This window comes from Festucalex cinctus, chromosome 16, assembly GCF_051991245.1.
Source record: "Festucalex cinctus isolate MCC-2025b chromosome 16, RoL_Fcin_1.0, whole genome shotgun sequence".
NCBI lineage: Eukaryota > Metazoa > Chordata > Actinopteri > Syngnathiformes > Syngnathidae > Festucalex > Festucalex cinctus.
In genome coordinates this window covers 24,422,678-24,443,467 of record NC_135426.1, presented here as the reverse complement: position 1 = coordinate 24,443,467, position 20,790 = coordinate 24,422,678, and the positions used below count along the sequence as shown (strand labels likewise).

At 39.7% G+C, this 20,790-nt stretch overlaps 1 protein-coding gene across 4 annotated transcripts; it reads right to left on the bottom strand.

The window, feature by feature from the left end:
* Window positions 1-335: 335 nt before the first annotated feature.
* ablim2 (actin binding LIM protein family, member 2) lies at window positions 336-18,890 on the bottom strand. 4 transcript variants are annotated; one of them, XM_077500051.1, is made up of 23 exons: window positions 18,663-18,890; window positions 15,851-15,910; window positions 15,526-15,675; window positions 13,686-13,869; window positions 12,290-12,402; window positions 12,076-12,202; window positions 11,900-11,993; window positions 11,706-11,793; window positions 11,573-11,631; window positions 10,696-10,773; window positions 10,451-10,594; window positions 10,237-10,354; window positions 9,078-9,278; window positions 7,753-7,860; window positions 5,993-6,100; window positions 5,609-5,662; window positions 5,297-5,334; window positions 3,781-3,889; window positions 3,617-3,675; window positions 3,044-3,104; window positions 2,423-2,430; window positions 2,253-2,333; window positions 336-2,119 (listed from the first exon to the last, which is right to left on the bottom strand). In XM_077500051.1, exons 1-23 carry the CDS (start codon window positions 18,676-18,678, stop codon window positions 2,006-2,008), a joined length of 2,172 nt encoding a protein of 723 aa, XP_077356177.1. In that variant the 5' UTR covers window positions 18,679-18,890; the 3' UTR covers window positions 336-2,005. The 4 variants fall into 4 exon arrangements, with proteins under 4 accessions (XP_077356177.1, XP_077356180.1, XP_077356178.1 ...); XM_077500054.1 differs by having other exon boundaries at window positions 7,801-7,860; window positions 18,663-18,887; XM_077500052.1 differs by lacking the exon at window positions 15,851-15,910 and having other exon boundaries at window positions 18,663-18,887.
* Between the last annotated feature and the right edge of the window lie 1,900 nt (window positions 18,891-20,790).

The following is a 20,790-nucleotide window of genomic DNA, read 5'->3' as shown; positions in this document are numbered from 1 at the left end:
AGGAGAAATCTAAATTAATTTGGGCTAGATTAAATCTAAAAAGTGCATCATTAAGATATATATTTACCAAACTAAGCTCCCATATATGTCAAATGATAAATGATAAAATCTACTTTTAAATATAAACAAATATTTTACATTTATTAAAAATATATTTGAAAAGATAGGATGACGCACACATTTTAAAGCCACTGCTCTTTCTTCTTCTTCAATACTAGAAATATATTTTAAAATGTAAATTATTAAAACATAGATATTATTAAACATTAGAATATATAATATTGTAAAATAATATAAATAAAATATATACAATTTCAATGGACAGTTGGCCAGGCTGCAGTTGGTTAAAGCACTTTAATGGCAGAGGAATAATAGAACCAGGAAACAGTTAGTGTTTTACTTACAAGGCGCAAAATAAACTCGATATGTATGTAACTTCAGAAAAATACAAATAAAATAAAAAAAACATCCCTTCCTTCGTGTCACAATTAAATAAGTTATGGCGAGCAGCTGATCCTTCGTTTCACTTCATATCATCTCAACAGAAAAGTATCATTATCATGCAATGGCTTGTTATTCAGAAATATATCCTACATAATATACTGTATATGTAGTCAGTAGTAGATGCTATCTTGCAGTGTTGTTGTGAGTTTTCCTTTTGCAGTACGCCATGAAGCCTTCAAGCAACAAACAAAGCGGGATGAATAAATAAAGTTGAAACAATACACGACGCTATAGATGGCTTCAACAGTCACTCAGTGCAAGATTAAAAATAGAAGGAAAAGATAGTACAGTGTGTGTACGTGGATCCAAAAAATTGAGAGGCCAGTGGGAAAAAATAATGACATCTGATACGAGAATTTAGCAGCAAACCACAAAAATGAACGGGAAGCAACGATAAGAGAGACACACTATGACAAAAATGTCATGATGTTATGACAATAAAAACGTAATATTACCTAAAAAGCTGCAAACTTACAAGAATAAACTTGTAATATTATGAGGGGAAAAAAAGTCAGAATGTTATGAGAGTAAAGTCGTAACAATACAAGACAATTTTGTACTGTTATGAGAATGAAATCCGACTATTACGTTAACAATTTGGAAACTTACAAGAATAACGTATAAATATAACGAGAAAAGTCATGATGTTATTAGAGCAAACTTGTAATATCATCTGAAAAAGTAACTTTAATAAAGTAACATTACAAGAAAAAAAAGTCAGAAATTTCTGAGAATAAAATCGGAATATTACAAGCAAATGTATTGTTATGCGAGTCAAGTCATATGTAAAGTCATCAGAATACTACAAAAAGTCTTAAAATTATGACAAAAAAAGTCGTATTGTCAAGAATTCTCAGTCTCAGAGTTAGTCATAAATGTATGACAATAAACTTGCAATGCAACAATGAAGTCGTCCAAACACAAGAAATAAAGTGATGATATTACAAGAAAGTCGTCATTTTACAAGATTTATGTCATAACTTTACAAAAATAAAGTCATCAGAAAATACGCGAAACGTGACGGCTTATTCTCGTAACATTGCAACTTACAATTCCCAATTTTCAGCAGAAACTGACAAGAATAAAGTTGTAATATTATGATAAAACAGTTGCAGTGTTATGAGAAAATAAGATGAGGAAGAAAGCGCAATGTGACATGCATAAATTGGTAATATGTCAAAAAAAAAAAAAAAAAAAAAAGGTTGTAATTCCACGGGAATTAATTGGGGGGGGGGGGGGGGGGGGGATGCAAACTTTGAATGAAGAAAAATGGGCAACTTTTCAAGGCGTCGAATGTGAATATAAGATTTTCGGGCTTAAATGATGGTGAGAAAACTCGGCGTGAAAAGGATCTGAAAGCAGAAAGTTTGAGTGTGGGTGGCGCTACAAGCACGGGGCATGCACACATTACTGCAGCTCATCCGGAAGGTCGCCAGGTCAACATTCCCATCATATTGCACACGAAAAGCTTTGGCGCGAGGGGCAAACGCTGAGCATTCGTCTAGAAAAGACGAGCCCTCTTCTTCAAGTCGTTTCTTTTCCACAGGGCCAGACGCTCAAAGTGATCCAGGGTCATTCCGAACACCTTCTGGAAGTCTTCGGGTGACAGATGTCTCTGGCCAACCAGGACAGACAAAAGTCGAATTTGGAATTGTTTGCTTATTCACTATTTGGGGATTATGATTCTAATATGATTCCCTATGTAGTGATTAGTGAATGATTTGAGCAAAATGCCGATTGACGCTCACCTCCAGTCGAGTGCGATCGATGTCTCGGGGAAGTTTCACTTTTACGCGATGTGTCACCGCCAGCATTTCATAAGGGTACACCTGGAGGCATCATTTCAAAGCAAATTTATAAAATTCTCCGTTTGTATCTAATTGTAAAATATTCACATGACACAAAAATCGAATCTTACCTTGTACTCTGAGCAACACAAAAGGAAACATGGAGAATTAATATGATAAAATACCAACGAAAAAAAATTAAATAGTACTTGAAGAAGGAGCCATTAACTCTTTGACCGCCAAAAACATTTAATAACGTTTAGTAAAATCACAATGTATGCCGCCATAAACGTTATTTATTTTTTTTTTTTCAATATACCAGTGGTCAGTGCAACGTCCAAGTGCAGCGCAGCCGGGTCAATGAGTTGTGAAATCCAAAACACCCACTAACTACGGCCAGCAGATGGCAGCGGTAGCAGCTCGGGCCCTAACTAGAGCTGCGAATTACAACGAAACGTGACGCAATCTGATGAAATAGAACGTTTTCAAGGCTGACGCGAATGATTAAAGCCTCTGTAACATTAAACCTAATTTGACGGCGCGTCACTAAACAAAAAATATTAGTATCAAAGTCACTGTTGTCGAGAAAATGTTGTTTATGTAGCGAAATAACACAATATTCTGTTTGCTTGGAAAAATGAGTTAAAATGCTCGAAATCCGCTGGCATTGGGGGTTGTTGTTGTTGTTGTTTTTTTTTAATAAAGTGTGGCAGTAAAAGAGTTAATACTCCCCTGAAAAAATAAAATCGTACCTCTCATGCCTCCCCAGCTTTGTGAGTCTGGATCGACTTCATTCTCAGCCATCTCGGCAGCCTTTCGAAAACAAAATTACAAAATGGCAAAATAACATAAGCAAAAAAAAAAAAAGGAAAAAAAAAGAAAAAAAAAAGAATAAATTATTTCAATAATATTTTAGAGAGCTTAAGTAAAAACCAAAAACTGAGAAAATGGGGTATATGCCACGGAAGAGGCGGGACGTGATTTTGCACACGAGTTTGTTTCCGGTCCGGGTTTGCGAACGCGTAACCGAGGGGCACAAAGTCGGAAGCACACGTTTTTTTGACCACACGTCGCAAACCGAACCGGAAACAAACTGATGTGCAAAAACTGTCCCGCCTCTTCCGTGGCATATACCCCATTTTGTTTGCAAAAGTGTGCCAACTAGGATTAGGATAGAACATCTTTTTTTTGGGGGGGGGATTTTCACTTGCAATGACTGCTACTTAGAACTGTTCATAATTCCCTCCGCCTTGACTAAGTAAATAATCCATAAATTAAATAATTTAAAAAATTGATGCCTCTTTGAAATATATTTTCCAGCTCACCTTGTAGATGCCATTCCTTCCGTAACCAGGCAAGGATGCAGATTTATAATGAGGAAAATCTGTCAAAATATCAGGAAAAAAAAACAAAACAAAAAACAACCCGTTTTATTTTCCGGTCTGTCTTTTGAATTGGCACCACAATCCCAAACAAACACGTGACTGACTTGGCCGAGAGGTATTCATCGGCAAACTGCAGGTTGACTTGGACGGGTCGTGGTCTTCGGGACCCGCATGTCCATCAATGTCGCTCTTCATGATCATCCAACTGCCCCTCTAAAATGGAAGAAAGAAAACTAAAGTTGTAACAATGACATATTTTGGTGGGATAATAACATTTTTGCCTTTTCTTCTCCGAACAAAACAGGAAATATTATTGAAACGCATTACTTTTATTCTTGAAAAAATGATAACGAACATGAAGAAAAATGAAGAATTCCATTCTTGGGGGAAATAAAACCCTAAATTCTCAAAACAATATGTTTTTTGTTTTCTAAAAAAATACCTACACCCTAGGACTATATTCTTCAAACAATATGACTTTTTTCATTATTTTAAGTATTGCTATCATATACTTTTGTATATCATTGAAAAATACACCTTTCTTGAAAGATATAAATTAGAGCTGTCAAACGATTAAATTTTGTAATCAGATTAATCACATCTTAGAATTTTGAGTAATCATGATTAATCAACTGATTTTTTTTCGCAACATATTTTGCCCGTTAAATTTGAAGCGCACCTGTTATGTGTAAATTTTTTCGACATTTAATGTTTATGAGGACGTCTTCAAAAATTTAGATCCACTGCACACGCTCATCCTGCTTTTTCTAATCAATTAATTATTTGCATAATTTAAAATGGGGGGGAAAAAATGACCTATGGCATATGTAAACATTTATTAAATGCTTTACTTTAATGCATGCAGTTATGTTTATTGCTCATACTCGAACAGCTACCTTTAACGTAACCATCCGCTGTCGGCTAAAAAGGATCATCTGCGGTCAAAATTAACTCATTTGCTCCCAATAACGTGTAAATACGTTTTTTTTAATGTTGTAAGTGTCCCAAAGACGTATTTATACGTTTTTTTTGTTTTTGTTTTTATGCTAGAGCATACAGAAGGCTTTGATGCAGCCTCTCAACTGCAAAGAACGGTTGCAGAAATGGTAGTTATTACACAAACGGCCAGCAGGTGGCAGCAGAGCAAACAAGATCAACCAGGGCCATCTATAGAAAGCTCAATTACTTTTTTTCTATTTGAAATCGATTTGTGAAAACTGATGAAACTTAGCTCTCTTCTAATGCTAATTGCTGCAAAAGGGAAACAGATAGAAACATACTTTAATCTTTCTTTTGATAGGTTCCATGCTTTTATAGCAATAGAACACAATATTCTGTGGGCCTTGCAAAATCAGTCCAAATCCAGTACAACAGCCGGGAGCGAACGGATTGCGAAATGTGAAAATGGCGGCGAGTGAACGAGTTTTAATAGTGTGATTAATCTGTGGTAATACAATGATTAATGCGATCATTTTTTTGTGATTAGTTAACGCCTTAACTTTGACAGCACTAATATAAATACATATTAAAAACATATGCGGTTTTCAAACAAGAAAAAAAAGGACATCATCTTGTGAAAAACAAAGACGAGCGACGGCAAATTGGAACTGACTCGCTCACCTTGCCATCGTCGCCATCCTGCCAGGATGTTCTGGAAGCTGCGGAAGAGTCGAACGATTGGACAAAGTCACACAAGCGCAGACCGGGATAAAAAGTCAACTAAGTCAAACTTTTCCAATAGTTTGTCCTGTACGGCCATGTATCTTCTCTGATTATTTATAGCATGTATCTATGCGATGTGGAAAAGGCATTATTACATGTACCCAATGCATGTCATTCTGATGAGTCTGCGAGGAATGAGGAGCAGAAAAGGTGCATGCAAAAAAACGCTGAACGAAGAAAGGGAAGTGTTAAATAGGAAGTGGACTGTACCATGCTGTTTGTAGATGGGGGGTTTTCTATAGATATTATCTTTGACCTCAGTCTCTGTAAACGGGAAGAGGCAAAGAGAGGGGAATCAAATGAAAGAAGCCAACATCGGAGAGACAGACAGGAAGAGTGGAGAGAGAGCGAAAGACAGAGGGAGAGAGACAAGCATGAGTTAGCAGATATTTGGGATGAGAAGCCAAAAAAAATTGCACTGCAGAGCTCCGGTCAACACAGTAAAAAAAAAAAAAAAAAAAAATTCATATCCTCCATGCATTCTATTTGTAAATGTAACACAGTCGCCGATCTGTGTCGCCGGGCAATGAGAGGTTATTTATGAGCATAAGATTAAATGCATCAAATAAAAAGCATAAATAAATCAATACAAACCTGGTATGTGAAAGTGGCGAGGAGCAGCCACGTACGTCGAGGCGGACGATGGGGATTTTCCGTCGGAGTAGGCGGACAGGCTGGGGGTGCTGCGACCGCTTTCACTTCCTCCAGGTCGGGAACGGGTGACGGGTGGGCATCGGGCGCAAAGAGCAACGAGGAGTCGGGTTAGTGAGTGGCCGCAGTCGTCGACGTTTCTCACAAGCAACGGCTCAAACAGATGCAAAACACACTAACGAGGGGTTCTCAAACTTTTGGGGTCCAGGGAGAAATTTTGTATGTACCCCAAATTGCATCGGAATTCTTAACTCATTTACTCCCAATAACGTATAAATACGTTTTTTTTTTAATGTTCTACGTGTCCCAAAGACGTTTTTATACGTTTTTTGTTTTTTTTATGCTAGAGCATACAGAAGGCTTTGATGCAGCCACTCAACTGCAAAGAACGGTTGCAGAAATGGTAATTATTACACAAACGGCCAGCAGGTGGCAGCAGAGCAAAGGCGATCAACCAGGGCCATTGAGAAAAAAAGCTCAATTACTTACAATGTGAAATAGATTTGTGAAAACTGAAGAAACTTAGCTCTCTTCCAATGCTAATTGCTGCAAAACAAAAACAGATAGAAATATACTTTTTTTCCCCGATGAAAGAAGAGACTTTAATCTTTCTTTTGATAGGTTCCATGCTTTTATAGCAATAGAACACAATATTCTGTGGGCCTTGCAAAATCAGTCAAAATCCAGTAAAACAGCCGGGACTGCTTCTGTGAAAATGGTTGGGAGTGAATGAGTTAAATTCACTGCCAGCCATTTTAGAAAATTTCAAAATTTTTAATACCCATGTGATATTACATTCAATACTTATATATATATATAAACCGAATCTACCAAATAACAAAATAGACTCCCTACATTTTGTCCCGTCCCGTTCTTTTATAATTGACAGTAGAAAAATGTATGTTTGCCATAATACAGCCATTTCTCCCATGGACTCTGAAACTGTGTTTATTTCGTATTAAATGGGGCAATGATGTCATCTACAAACCCCCATTTATCCCCGCTCTAAAAAATGCAATTGACAAGTATACTTGAGTTAACAAGTTAGCTATGCTGCGATAACAAATTCATTCAAAAACACAACAATGTTGTAATATTATGAAATGAAAGTCAAACTTTAACAAGGGAAGAAAATCTGACTTTTAATTGGCTCCGAGCGAAGGTATTGAGGAGGAATTGGTTCAGTATGTTTGTTTTATTGGAGATTGGTCCACACGTAGTTTTTTTAAATAACACAACATATTTTTTGCTAATGCAGGACCCTTGGTTTGAGAGCCCCTTTTCTTATCACAGTTACAAGTTGTGGAAGAACAAACACACACATTAGCTCGGACTGGTCTCCGACAGCGACCGAGTCGGTCTCGGCCCAGTTTGTCTGTAAAATTCAGCTTTGTAAACCACAGGAATGATGAATAGATCTTTGTCAATGGTGGCGTTGCCTCACTTTGGCCGATAACGGAGGTGAGAAATGCCAACATGTTGAAAGTTGGGCAAGTTTTGGAAATATGGTTCACAGTAGATGAAGTGAGGTACGATGATGCAGTTCATGACAATGTACGCCTCAAAGAACACCCGAGAAGTGGCGACGAGCTCGACAAATCCACACACACACACACACGTGAGCGTGGAGCAAGCAGAATGAGAAAATCAAACGGAACCCGACGACACCACAAAAGCAGACGACGTCACAGAATGCGGCTAACCGTTCCACTGAGGCGGAGGGACGGACGGACGAGAACCGGCGTTGTTACCGTTAGGGGGAGGGAACGCGAGATGCAAGGACGTCCGAGGTAGGGGGTCCTGTTTGAACCCTGAGAGATAATAATTAGGAGATGATTAGGATGTCATGCTTCAAACAAAACAGCCGTTAATTAACGGACGGGTGGAAAGTGGGGATGCATCACGGCACGCCATTCTTCAAGTCCACTGGAGCCCAAATGAAATACAGACAATGGGGGATTTGCTGGTGCTGCTGATGGAACGGAACAATATGGTCAAAAGTATTGAGACATCTGGCGATTACGCATGGCATCTGTCAAGCTAAAGGTGACAATGGATATGAAATGGTAAGACAAAAGGAACAAAAAAATCTACTATTCAGTCAGCCATGGAAGTAATAATACAATCAGTTATATTTTTTTGTTTGGATTTCAATTTCATTACATTAATTATAACTAGGTGTGTCAGGCGATTACATTTTTTTTTTTAACTCATTTGCTCCCAATAACGTGTAAATACGTTTTTTTATCTTCTAAGTGTCCCAAAGACGTATTTATACGTTTTTTTTTTTTTTTTGTTTTTTTTTATGCGAGAACATACGGAAGGCTTTGATGCAGCGTCTCAACTGCAAAGAATGGTTGCAGAAATGTGCGTTATTACACAAACGGCCAGCAGGTGGCAGCAGAGAAAAGGAGATCAACCAGGGCCATCTAGAAAAAAAGCTCAATTACTTCCAATTTTAAATAGATTTGTGAAAACCGATGAAACTTAGCTCTCCTCTAATGCTAATTGCTGCAAAACGGAAACAGATAGAAACATCCTTTTTTTTCCTGATGAAAGAAAGAGACTTTAATCTTTCTTTTGATAGGTTCCATGATTTTATAGAAATAGAACACAATATTCTATGGGCCTTGCAAAATCAGTCAAAATCCAGTAAAACAGCTGGGAGTGAACGGGAATGTTTCTGTGAAAACCCATACTATTTTGTAACACTGTACTGTTTTGATTCATTATTATTATTATTATCATCACGTCATTAATTGGTGTCATAAAAATGCATCCAAACCAACAAAGGCCTCAAAATCTCTGTGGAAAAAATGCATTTGCAGCCATAAAGGCCTCATGCAGTGTCTCAGCACTTATAGATGCCTGTTACTTCCTACAGTGGTGTCTCTAAATTGCCCCAACCATGATATGAGCAGAGAATACGCTCCTTAATGGCTTGAGAGGCTTTTGTGGGAGCTTTGGCTCACCCCTTCCAGCAAATTGCCCACTGTCTGCATTGAATGAGGCCTCGGTGGAGGGATACCTCGGAAGTAAGGGATGAAGTTGTGCTGTTGTAGCATGGACAACGTGGTGGGGTTCAAGTGTAACGATACGCCTCGACCACCGCCCCATAGCGTGGCGTTAGCGGCACCGCTACACCCTTCGGTCCCCTGGGAATGCTGCGTGTCGAGGGAAGGGGACGCCCTGGCCAAGCTGGAGGTGAGCTTGCACTCTACTTCTGGTCCTGGATGTCAAATATGGCATCGCAGAATGAGGACAATGGAAATGAATGACGCAAGTGAAGCCATCATGTGGGATGGAGGAGCACCAAACACCGGAACACTGAATACTCAATGGGGCATATTCACTTAAGAATGCGCTGCGTCCGGTAATAACGCGAAATATTGCACCACAACTTGCACCCGCAGTCTGCGCCCAGTTAGCCACCTATTCACGAAGGATATTGCGCTAATCATATACCGGCGCAAACACGCCCACAAAACTGACAGCTTGGAGAAAACATTTCGCATGTCATTAAGCTGTACACAGCAGAGAGGACGACAACGAGGTCATTCATTCATAAAATACAAATGATTGGTGTGATCGTTTTTTAAAAATGTATTTTCAGAGGTTGGCGTGGGCGTACAGTATGCATCTGGCACGTAAAAATGATCGTAAAATGCCTCCCGCCATTGACGATTAGCCCGGGTTACGTTAAGTGTCATAAACTAACACGGAAATATTTATATTTCTCTTTCTCTCTCTCTCTTTCTCACCTGCATGCTGTCATGATTCCTTGGATCGAGGTTGCAGCAGGTTAATACATGCTTTCCAAAAACGTTATTTGCGTCACGCAAACGCGGTGTGGCTATTTGCGCTGGCGTTAGTGAATTAGAAGCTGCATATCAATGAGTCTCATTTGCATATTTTGCGTCAAAAGTATGCAAATGACCTCATTATCGTACGCGCAAAGAACACCGGCGCACCGTGACGCAATCCGTTTGGCCGTGCACTTAGTGACGGATTTCCCCATCTGCGACTGTTTCGTGAATTAGGCGCTCCCTAATTGCTCAATTTTTTGCCGGTTAGCGCGGTGCAAAGGCAACGCAAACCTTTAGTGAATAGGCCCCAATGTATATTATATTCAAAGCGATACGATAAACACGGCATGATTGACATGATAAGATCGTCAGCAGCAGTACCTGGTCGGCTGTTGTTCTGAGGGGAACGGGACGGCGTGTAACGTCCGTAGCCCCCCATGGAGCTGTTGGAACTGGGGCTGCCGGGCCTATGCTGACACGGTGACTTCTCCCCGTCGCCCTGCATGCGCAACGACAAGAGTGAATGGAGAATCAACTTTTTGCGACGTAGCGGAGCCCAAATATGACACGAGACCGTTGCCATCCCCGAGACTACCTCGCCATAGTGCCTCTCTTCAGACGCGTAGCTGACGTAGGGCGAGTATGACAGCATGTCCGGTCGGTCGATGTTGTAGATGGCTTTGGTCTTCGGAAGGGCTGCCAGGTCCTTGTAGTCCAGCATTTCTTCTCCGAGCTTGGCCTGGTAACCCAGATGAAAAACAAACAAAAAAAAACAACAAGTGGCAATGAATGAATTGCTAACAGCTGGAGAGTCGAGTCGAATCGCCGCAAGTGTCTTACAAAAATGACTCGGTTGGGAGAGCCCGAGGCACTGGACGCCGGGACGGATGTGATGCTCTCAGAAGAAGTCCGAGTCACCTGGAACCAGGTAGGTCATAGTTTGGGGCGCTCCATTATAGTTAGTTTTTATTTCATTTGGATTTTTGTTATTTTAAATCAGTTCACTTTAAATAGTTTTTTTTTTTAGAGCAAGTTAGTTATTTTCAACAAAAATAAAAACTATTTTGTTTTGGCTGACTTTTGGTATTAGTTTTTTTTTTCATATGGTGTATTTTATGCCGGTTTCACTCAGGAAAATGCACTTTTTAAACACAGGATTTAAATAAACAAACTACTTCTCAATTTACAGATCTGGGCTTTTCTTCACGTGTGGTGGTGATTTTGTCCTAAAGCCCCCAGCCTGTATTTTGTCATTTTGTGTTTGTTTTGTAAACAGCTGGACGTTTCTGTGGGAAGACAATGTTTACACCGCTCCAGCCAATCGTAGACTTAGACACGCCACCCCCCCGTTCTGCGATTGGCTGGAGGGTTGTGAACACTGTATTTCGTCCCGCTGTTTACAAAACAAACACAAAATGACAAAATACAGGCTGGGGGGGGTGGGGGTTTAGGACAAAATCACCACCAAAGATTAACATAAACCCAGATGCGTAGACTGAGAGAAAGTTAAAGTGTGTACATCCTGTATTTAAAAAGTGCATTTTCCTGACTGAAACTGGCATACTGGGCCTTTAACAAAGGACATAGTTAGTTTTATGAACATAAAATGTATTTTTAATTCTATATTTTTTTTTTTTTCAGTTTTAGTTTTTGTTAATTAACCATACATGGAACACATAATAAAAAAGTCTGCAGTGAATTAGTGGCGACTCCTTACCTTATTCTTCTCCTCCTGCTTGGCAGCTTGTCTGCAAGGGGGATGCCAGATTGAAGATCCTACAGGACAGGGACAAGTTTTTAGTCCTCAGTGACAGCCGCCCGCCTAATCTCCAAATGTCTTTTGGCTCTACCTTGGAGGTACATCTCTTCCCCTTCCGCAAACATTTGCTCGCAGCGGGCACAGCGAGCACATGACGGGTGATAGTGCTTCTCCCCGGCCTGTTGAGCAACAAACAAACTTGAATCCGCTATCTGACCACTAGGTGGAGCCATGCAGTTCCCTTGCGGAAGCACATGAGTGCCATCAGCCGTAACAATGTTTTACCTCTAGGACTTTTCCAGTGATGTACTTCTTGCAGCTCTCACACTGGATGCCGAACATGGCGTGGTAATCCATCTCGCAAAAGGGAATCCCGTCCCTCGTAAAAACGGGAAGGAACCCATTAAAAAAAAACAAAAAAAAAACAATATCGACATGGCAGTTGGCGTCGAAGGACTCACTTGCTAATGTACTCGGCATTGAGGACCTTGTTGCACACTTTGCACTTGAAGCAGCCGAGGTGCCAGTGCTTGTCCAGGGCTACGAGGGACTGTTCGTTTTTAAACTCTTTGCCGCAGCCGCAGCAGTCTAGACGGGAACCAACAATCCAGTTGCTTATGGAAAGGTACACATACATGTGCAAACGCCCGATTGTGTCATGAAGGCGTTACTGACTGTGGACAGCCTGGATGGGCGCCGGGCTGTTCGCAGGAAGAGGCTGCGTACAGTTTTGGCAGATACACTCCTTCCCATTAAAAGTCACTCGGTCACCAGCTGGAAATGGCTGCCTGCAACATAAATTGATGATAATGCAGCAGCTTCGGAACAATGCAAGGCAAATAAGATGTTTTTTTTTTTTTTGTCACAACGGTAAGAGGAGACATCTCGTTAAGCTGAATTCGTTTCAAATTGTCACCCCCTTAAATTTTTTTCAATGTTTTCAGGAAAGACGAAAAACTGAATCAAATACGGATGATAAGTAATAATTTTATTTCAAGGGTAGAACATATTTATTGAGCAACGGATGTTAAAGGGGTAGGACCTGACGCGTTTATAGTTTTTCCTACTCCTTTTCGAACGTGTATGTGTACATGTGTCGTGTATGACTTGAGTGAACCACTGCGAAACTTTCTTATGTTGCTTTTGTTGCTTTAACGTGTTTGTTGCGTTGTATGTTTTGTGTACTGTATTTTGTCTTCGCGTGTGTACAGTATACAGGTTCCAAATAAAATAAAATAAAATAAAATAAAATAAATAAATAAAAAAGAATTATTTAACTAACTATGAAGCCAATTTTACAGTTAGGTAAAAAAAAAATAAAAATACCCAATTTGTGTCAAAACTGAATCTACTACTTTCAATTTCACCCATTCTTTGGGGGGTTGTTTTGTTTAAAACAACAATTTTTGAGGAGTTGTTTGCTTGTGCATAACAGGCCCCCAAAAAAGGGTCAAATTGACCCAAATAGCGTATCGGTTGATTTTTTTTTTTTTTTTTTTCTTTAACACAAATTGTGTTATTTTTGACCCATCTTTTTTCGACTGTAACAGATGAAGCCAGCATCCTGAGAAGAAAATATGACTTACGCCATTATTTTAACAGGATGACACAATGAGTTTTTAGTTCATGTGTTGAGAGAAGACAGCTTGAAAAAAAAAACACAATTTCTAGGCAATTTTATTTTTATTTTTTTAAGTTAGTATTGACAACTTGAGCAAAATAAAGAGATCGTCTCAGCAAAATCCACGAATTCAAGAACACAAATTGTTCAATTCACTGGAACAAAATTAAGTAATGTGTTTAACTTACATTATATAGATTTGGAGTTCTAATGATAAATAAAAAAATTGCTCAGCTTACATCACCTACATTAGAGCTAAAATGTCTTTTGAGTTCCTATGGTGATGGCGGAAACAACTTTAAGAATATAAAGAAATCGTCTGAGCTACACTTATTTATGTGGGAACTAAAACAGATCATTTTTCATGGACTATAAAATGGTAGTTAAGAAAAAAAAAAAAAATCACATATAACAGAGTGCACAATAGGTTTTGATTTTCCGGTCTCTTACTTGCAGGAGGCGCAGACGAAGCAGTGCGGGTGGTAGGTCTTGCCCAGGGCGGACACCACCTCTCCTTCGATGAAATCCTGGCAGCTGAAGCAGCGAGTCCCGTACAGACGCTGGTAGTCCAGCGTGCACATGTAGTCGCCTTGCCGCAGGAAGAAACCCCCATTGGCCAGTTCGCATCCGCATACTGTCCAAAGGCAAACACAAAGGATTAAAATAGTTCCACATAGCGACCAGTAGGTGGGAGTAGATTTTGTTTTTTTTCCCTTTGTATCTGTACTTTCATGTTTACTTCCAAGCCGAAGTATTTTGCACGAACATGCATGTCAACTTGCAGTAATGTGTGAAGGTTTGTTGGGTCTTTTTGCAAGAATGTGCGAGGTTTGCATTGCCAGGTCTCACAGTGCAGTCGTTTGGACATTCCTGTCCCGAATCAGGATTTGACGGCTGCTTTCATATGGTGAGAAGAATTAAGTTTAAAGTTCCCCAGGAGGGCAAAGTTAGCGCACCGATATGTCTACATTCTTGGAATTTCAGTCATTTAAAAGCTGCTCTTTTCTTTTGCTGGATACTTTGTTGTTGAGTAATGGAGTTCATTTACAATTAATAACTTTAAATACTCATTTTTCCACTTGCTGTCGACTGAAGATGACATAACCTGTGCTGTGGAAGCAGGTAACGACCAATTCAAGCAAAGGTGACGTCATCTTCAGTCGACGCTCGACAGCAAGTGGAAAAATTATTTTTTAATGTTATTAATTGTACAAGAAAAATAATGAAGTTATCAAATTCATATGAACTTTTTACTGCTAAAAATGGCTCAATGAGTCAAGTATCCTGTAAAGTTAGCTTATGGTTTTCTTTACTGGACTGACATTATGCTGTTACAGCAAGTTGATTAAGCAATGGAAAAAATGTTGCTGGAGCAAGCAAAGTGAGCAAGCAAGTCAAATAGGATTTTCAATACCACCTTTTTTTTTTTTTGAGTAGTCAATACCAAGTACTTTTGATATATAAAATTTTCCCCAAAATTACAATGAAAGATATACCGATTTTTCCTTACAATTCCATGAAATTAATGGCAATTTTCTATTCTTCAAATTCCCATTTCCTGATTGTAAAACAGGCGACACGGTTGCTGAGTGGTTAGCACGTCCGCCGTACTGAGGACTCGGGTTTGAATCCAGGCTTCAGCCTTCCTGGGTGGAGTTTGCATGTTCTCCCCGTGCCTGCGTGGGTCTTCTCCGGGTACTCCGGTCTCCTCCCATATTCCAAAAACATGCATGGCAGGTTAATTGGGCGCTCCGAATTGTCCCGTCGGTGTGCTTGTGAGTGTGAGTGGTTGTTCATGTCTGTTGTGCCCTGCGATTGGCTGGCGACCGGTCCAGGGTGTGCCCCACCTCCTGCCCAAAGCCAGCTGAGATAGGCTCCTGCACCCCCTGCGACCCTTGTGAGGAATAAGCAGTCAAGAAAATGGATGGATGATTGTAAAAAAGCAAGAAGGGCCGTCACAAGTACCAATACCTTGAAATAAGGCCTGGTACACATGGCAAGTCAACATAAGTTTGTGTTTTTTTTTCTACTGGACGACTCCTAGATATGCTGCTTTTGTACTTTTTGTAAATAATAATGGAGTAAGGTTCCGCAGGCCGGTGAAGTTAGCAAAATGTCAAACTGAGGCCGTCCTTGCAATTTCAGCAATTAAAAAGTTGGTGTTTTCATCTCCTGGACTGATCTTCCAGTCTGCCAAACCCAGAAAATTCGGTTCCCAAGGCCGCCAAAGTTAGCGCATCCACGTTTTCGTACGCCGAAAGTGGAGGACAAACGAGTGAGCGGTACACACCTTTACAAACGAAGCACTTGATGTGGAAATGTTTGTTTTGGACCCGCAGGGCCTCCCCTTTGCAAGGCTTCCCACAGTTCTGGCAGGCGACGGGGCCTCGTCCTGGTTTCTGCGGCGCTGCTGGGCTCTGCACAGCTTGCTGCTGAATCACTAGACGGGCAATAAACACACAAATACAGAGCGACGTCAAGAAATTGTGTGCGGGAATCTGCTGTTCATCTCCTTTGGTGAGTGAGCTTCGTCAAAAAGCTGCCGAAAGGGTTCGGCTTCATTGCCGTCATTTTCACAGGAAACTTTGATGTCATAAAACCGGTTTCATCCTCACCTCCGTGGTGTACATAGCCCGGAGGTTCAAGCTCACTTGTGAATTGAGACCAGCTCCGACCTTGGAAAAATAAACGTCTTTGTCATTAGACTTGGTGAAGCAGCATACGGTTCCTTGCCCAAGGTCATGTGTGTAACTAGCAAGAACTAAACCTTGAAGGATGATTTTGGAATCCCCCAGCATATTCATACATTTTATGAGTTTAAATAACACCCTTTCATCCACCAATGGCCTTTTTTTTTTTTTTTTTTTAACTGGATGAGATTTTTAAAAACGCAAACATGAGCCCACGAGTTTGCCCACCCTTGGACTATACCATGAATCCCCTTTCAAAGGTGCAAGGCTATATTGTACGCCCTGGCTAAAAATAGGATAGCCCATAATACTCGACGGCATTCCTGTTCCTGAACTGTCACATTTGTAGGCGTGGTCCTGAACGCTCACATAACCAAAGCGGGCAACTTTGACTTGACTTTGCTTCCTAAAGAAGCCCGACACCACGATGTGTTGCTTCAAAAACGGGAAAAATTAGCCTAAAATGGCTGCTATGAGTGTCTTGACTTTTTTTTTTAAATTTTTTTAAGAGCAGTAGTGTCAAACATAAGGCCCGCGGGCCGCATCAGGCCCGCAAAGGGGTTTAATCCAGCCTGCGACATGATTTTGTAAAGTTTAAAAAAATAAAAAATAAAAAATTGTCATGTCGGACTAATTAATCAGTCGGCCACAATCAAAATATATAAAATTTGTAACTTCACAAGCAGTCCTTGTACCGGGGAATCGCCTGGGATGTCATTATTTTACACACAACTTAAAGTTACGGGTTGTTTAATTATTATTATTATTATTATTATTATTATTTATTTACTTATTTATTTTTTAATCACAGACCGACAAACGTGTTCGACACAAATTCAATTACTGGCAACACAAATAGATATGACAAGGATTAGCGTCCTTATAACGTCATTAATTGCGCCACGCAATGCATTCTGGGAACAATATACATGCAAAACGGTCGATTTAACACGTCCAGGACTCCGGTTCTATTCGAATTTGTATTATTTTTTTGGAAAAATGTGATTACAGTTGAGCTCCGTAATTTAGGGCTGGCACACAAATAGGGAATATCTGCGTATAATTGACGGCGATCGTTTTTAAGTTACCGGTATGTACCGTTATTTTACCGATGCAGCGATTTTCCTCCCCTGAGCTAACATGAGTTTGAGTTTTAGAGGTTCTGCTCATGATTGACATGTCAGTTAAGGTCTGTGTTGCTCATATGTGGGACGTAATTTCCCTTTTAAAAGGATCTTAGGCTCAGAACGGTACCATTTTTTCATCTCCGTTTAAGATTTATTCCTATAATCTCATTTTTTGTTCAATCTAGTCTCAACCCTTAAATATTTGGATTTTGGCCTGTTTTACTTCTGCTTCCCCACCCACATATTCAAATAATAGTGCAAGAAATGAACTGATTAATGGAGTGTTGGTGTTAATTTCCCACAGCTCTGATGCTCGTCTGTTCACTAAAACTCATGACGACATTTTTGCATGGAAAGACGAGCTCCAAACATCCAGAAAACCTCTCATGACTTTCACATTGTTGAAAAAGATTTTTTGACAGGTAAATAGAAAGGATGCTTCAATCTCAATGTGGGTGTGTCTGGCTGACAAATAAAGCCGTGTGCATTGTTGTCAACTCTTGAAGCAGAGTTACTGTACGGCCAAAAACACAAGCTGAGCAGGTTGAACAAGGAAGACGGCCAAGGAAAGAGAAAAACAAGCTTAAATATTAAAAATGTATACAGTATACGTATATTTATATCTAGGAGTACAATATTATTATTATTGTTTTATAATATTTGGAAACAATAAAATATATATTTTTTCTTAACATAAAAATATATTTGGTGGGGGATTTTTGTCCCCATCCCAAAGGCTCTAAAAAATAAAAATTACAATTATTTTTCAAAACTACATTTTTAGCAACAAACAAGGAGTGCACAACATTCACTCACCCATCCCATAATAATTAAAAATATGAATGATAAAATTAGTACATTGGTAAAGTACAAGAATTATTACTGTATGAAATGTGATGTATATATCAAAAATTGTAATTTCAGAACATTAAGATACGTTCATAGCATTTTTAAAAAAAAATGAGAACCTTATTTTAGTGAGAAATGGGAATGCAGAACATTCAATAATAAAGAATAATTCTAACAGTAAAAAAAAACAAAAAACATTAGAATAAAAAGATAAAATAGGCTATAAAATCATTATTATATAAAATGTCAAAGCAACAAGAAATTTGTCTTTTAATACATGTAAATACAGTGCATAAAGATAATTTTAAAGTTGAAGGCATTCAGAGATTTTCCCATCAATGTTTATATATATATATATATATATATATATATATATATATATATATATATATATATATATATATATATATATATATATATATATATACACACACACACAATATTTTGCTATGCAGAAATTCATCATTCCCATTAAAATAGAATCAATAATTATAGAATGATTTCAAATGTTGCTTGGTTATTAAGTTTGGGAGTCTGGAATGTTCAGGTACATTCCCATCATATTACAAATGATGTCAAGAATTGTTCACACAAATACGAAATGCAACATTGGTAAAGCAGGTAGCCTTAAGGCTGGAGGTGCGCTCCACACTTACATAACCAGAGGGCCCGACCTGCTGCAGGTGTTTCACCAAACAAGCAGCCCAATGTTTTTTTGTTTTTTTTTGTCTTTTCTCATGGCATGGCATGCTCGTCCCTACCTGTTTCTTCGGGCATTGCGATGGATTAAGTCCGTCTTTTCTTCAACGATATCCAAGCAACCTTTTCCGAGCTCCTGGATCGTCTGCTATGCAGCAGTGGTGTAATAATAAATGAGAGCGTGCCTTCTCTCCCCAGCTCTGGAATGAGCTGCAGGTCATGTGACTTTCTCGCTCACTCTCGCTCTGTGTTATTCCAGACATGTGGTATAAATAGAAGCATATGGCGCGCAAAGAGAATGACACTAGGTGGGTTGGGGGTGTTTTTCCGATTGGGGTGGGGGCATTATGGCCCCCTAAATAAGAGGTTCTCAAACTTCGTTGGTCCAGGAATTCCTACAGGGGGGACATTTATCCAACAATTCCCTCATAATCCTAATGCCTAATAACTACTATGTGTATCTCTAAATTCAAAATGAATTGAAAGGTTGCCTCTTAACCAGAAAAATGATGTCATCGTGAAAACAAAAACATATTTTTTTGTGATATGATAGGAAAATGAAAATTAAAATATCTTTGTACCTTGAAAAAAATGCAAACAAATATTTCATATTTAACAACAAACATGCTAACATATACTACAACCACGAGCTTCCAACTGTAATAACAAGCTCAGAAAGCAAAAACCAGAACCAAACACTTTGACAAGAGGCTAGTTTCAAAGAATATTAGTACGTAGTTCGAGGACACAGTTTAGATTCTCACAGAAGCCAGTGGTTGACACCAGGGTGAAGAGGTTGGATTGCGGCAAAGTCAAACACCTTGACAACGACTAGATTGTCGTACCCTGTCTGGCGAGCGGGGACGGTTGCTGAGAGGGTGCTACTGCTGGGAACGCCATCCGTCCAATCCACAGTGGCAAACCCGGAACTGGGTTTGCCACTGTGGACACTATGTGATTGTTATTGTCTTACTGTATCTGGGGACGGTTGCTGGCTGAGCGTTCCTGATGCCATCCGTCACCTACATCACAAACTCCAGAACCCAATGATGCACACCAGGGAGAAAAACAAAACAAAAAACTTGGATTGTGGTGGAACCAACACAAGGATGGGGACTAGTTTGTTGTACTTGGCGTTCCTGCTGGGGGTGACCATCCGCAGTGGCAACATCAGAAAACCATGCAAGACCCCAATAGTACACAGGTTGGATTGTGGGGGGTACCAAACACCTTGACAGGGACTTGATTGTAATACTAAATTTAATAATTTAATTCCCCGCATTTATCATGGTCGTATAGTACCAAATTAATTCATTATAACATGCTAGCTCCAATCAAAATGTCTTACCAGTGCTGCTCATGGTGTCATTCAGATGATGCGCTGTAAATAAAGAGCCTCTCCTCACCGGCCCTGCATGAATGATGCCAACAGCTGCGCCGCGCCGCCCACGAGCCACCTTACGTGGGAGCGTGGGGGGAGTTCTTCGTTGGGAGGGCCCCAACGGAGAGGCCTGCTGGCTTCTGGTTTGATGTTACTGATGTATTGGGGCCCGCAGACACTGCGGCAACGCCTCTCCAACGCAGACAGCTTGGGCGTGGACGCACTTTGCTAAACAAGAACTGTAAAGGCGCACAGTGAAGTCCACTAGTTTCCTTGGTACGCTCCCAAAATAAAATAAAATTATTTTGTATTTATTATCAAAGACAACCGCCCACGAAACATTACATGTTATTCATGATAGTAATTATAATTATAGTTAATCATTAGTATCGATAAGTAAGAAAGGTATTTAATACACTTTCTTCATGTCTCAAAATTTTTACGCTGAAAAGACACTTCCTGATCCTCCTTGACTGAACGGCGTTAATCTGACAGCTCGCGCAGAAGAATGTGGTGCAACACAGTATGGGTATTGTAGTCCCCAAAAGAATGCAACCAAGCTCGTTTTGCCGAGCGCGCGGCATATTTGGACTACAAGCTTGGGGGCAGGACACTTTAAATGTCCTTAAAAAAAATGTAGCAACCGGCTGTTCACTAATGTTGTTACACATTGGTTTATAATTACCAACGTTGTTAAACTGGGGTTTTAGCACTAATTTTTCTTATTATTTTTATTTTTAATGTACGTTTAAAAATAGGGTTTACGTTAACTACGGAAGTCTTCTAACACGTGATTCCTGTCTGCCCAA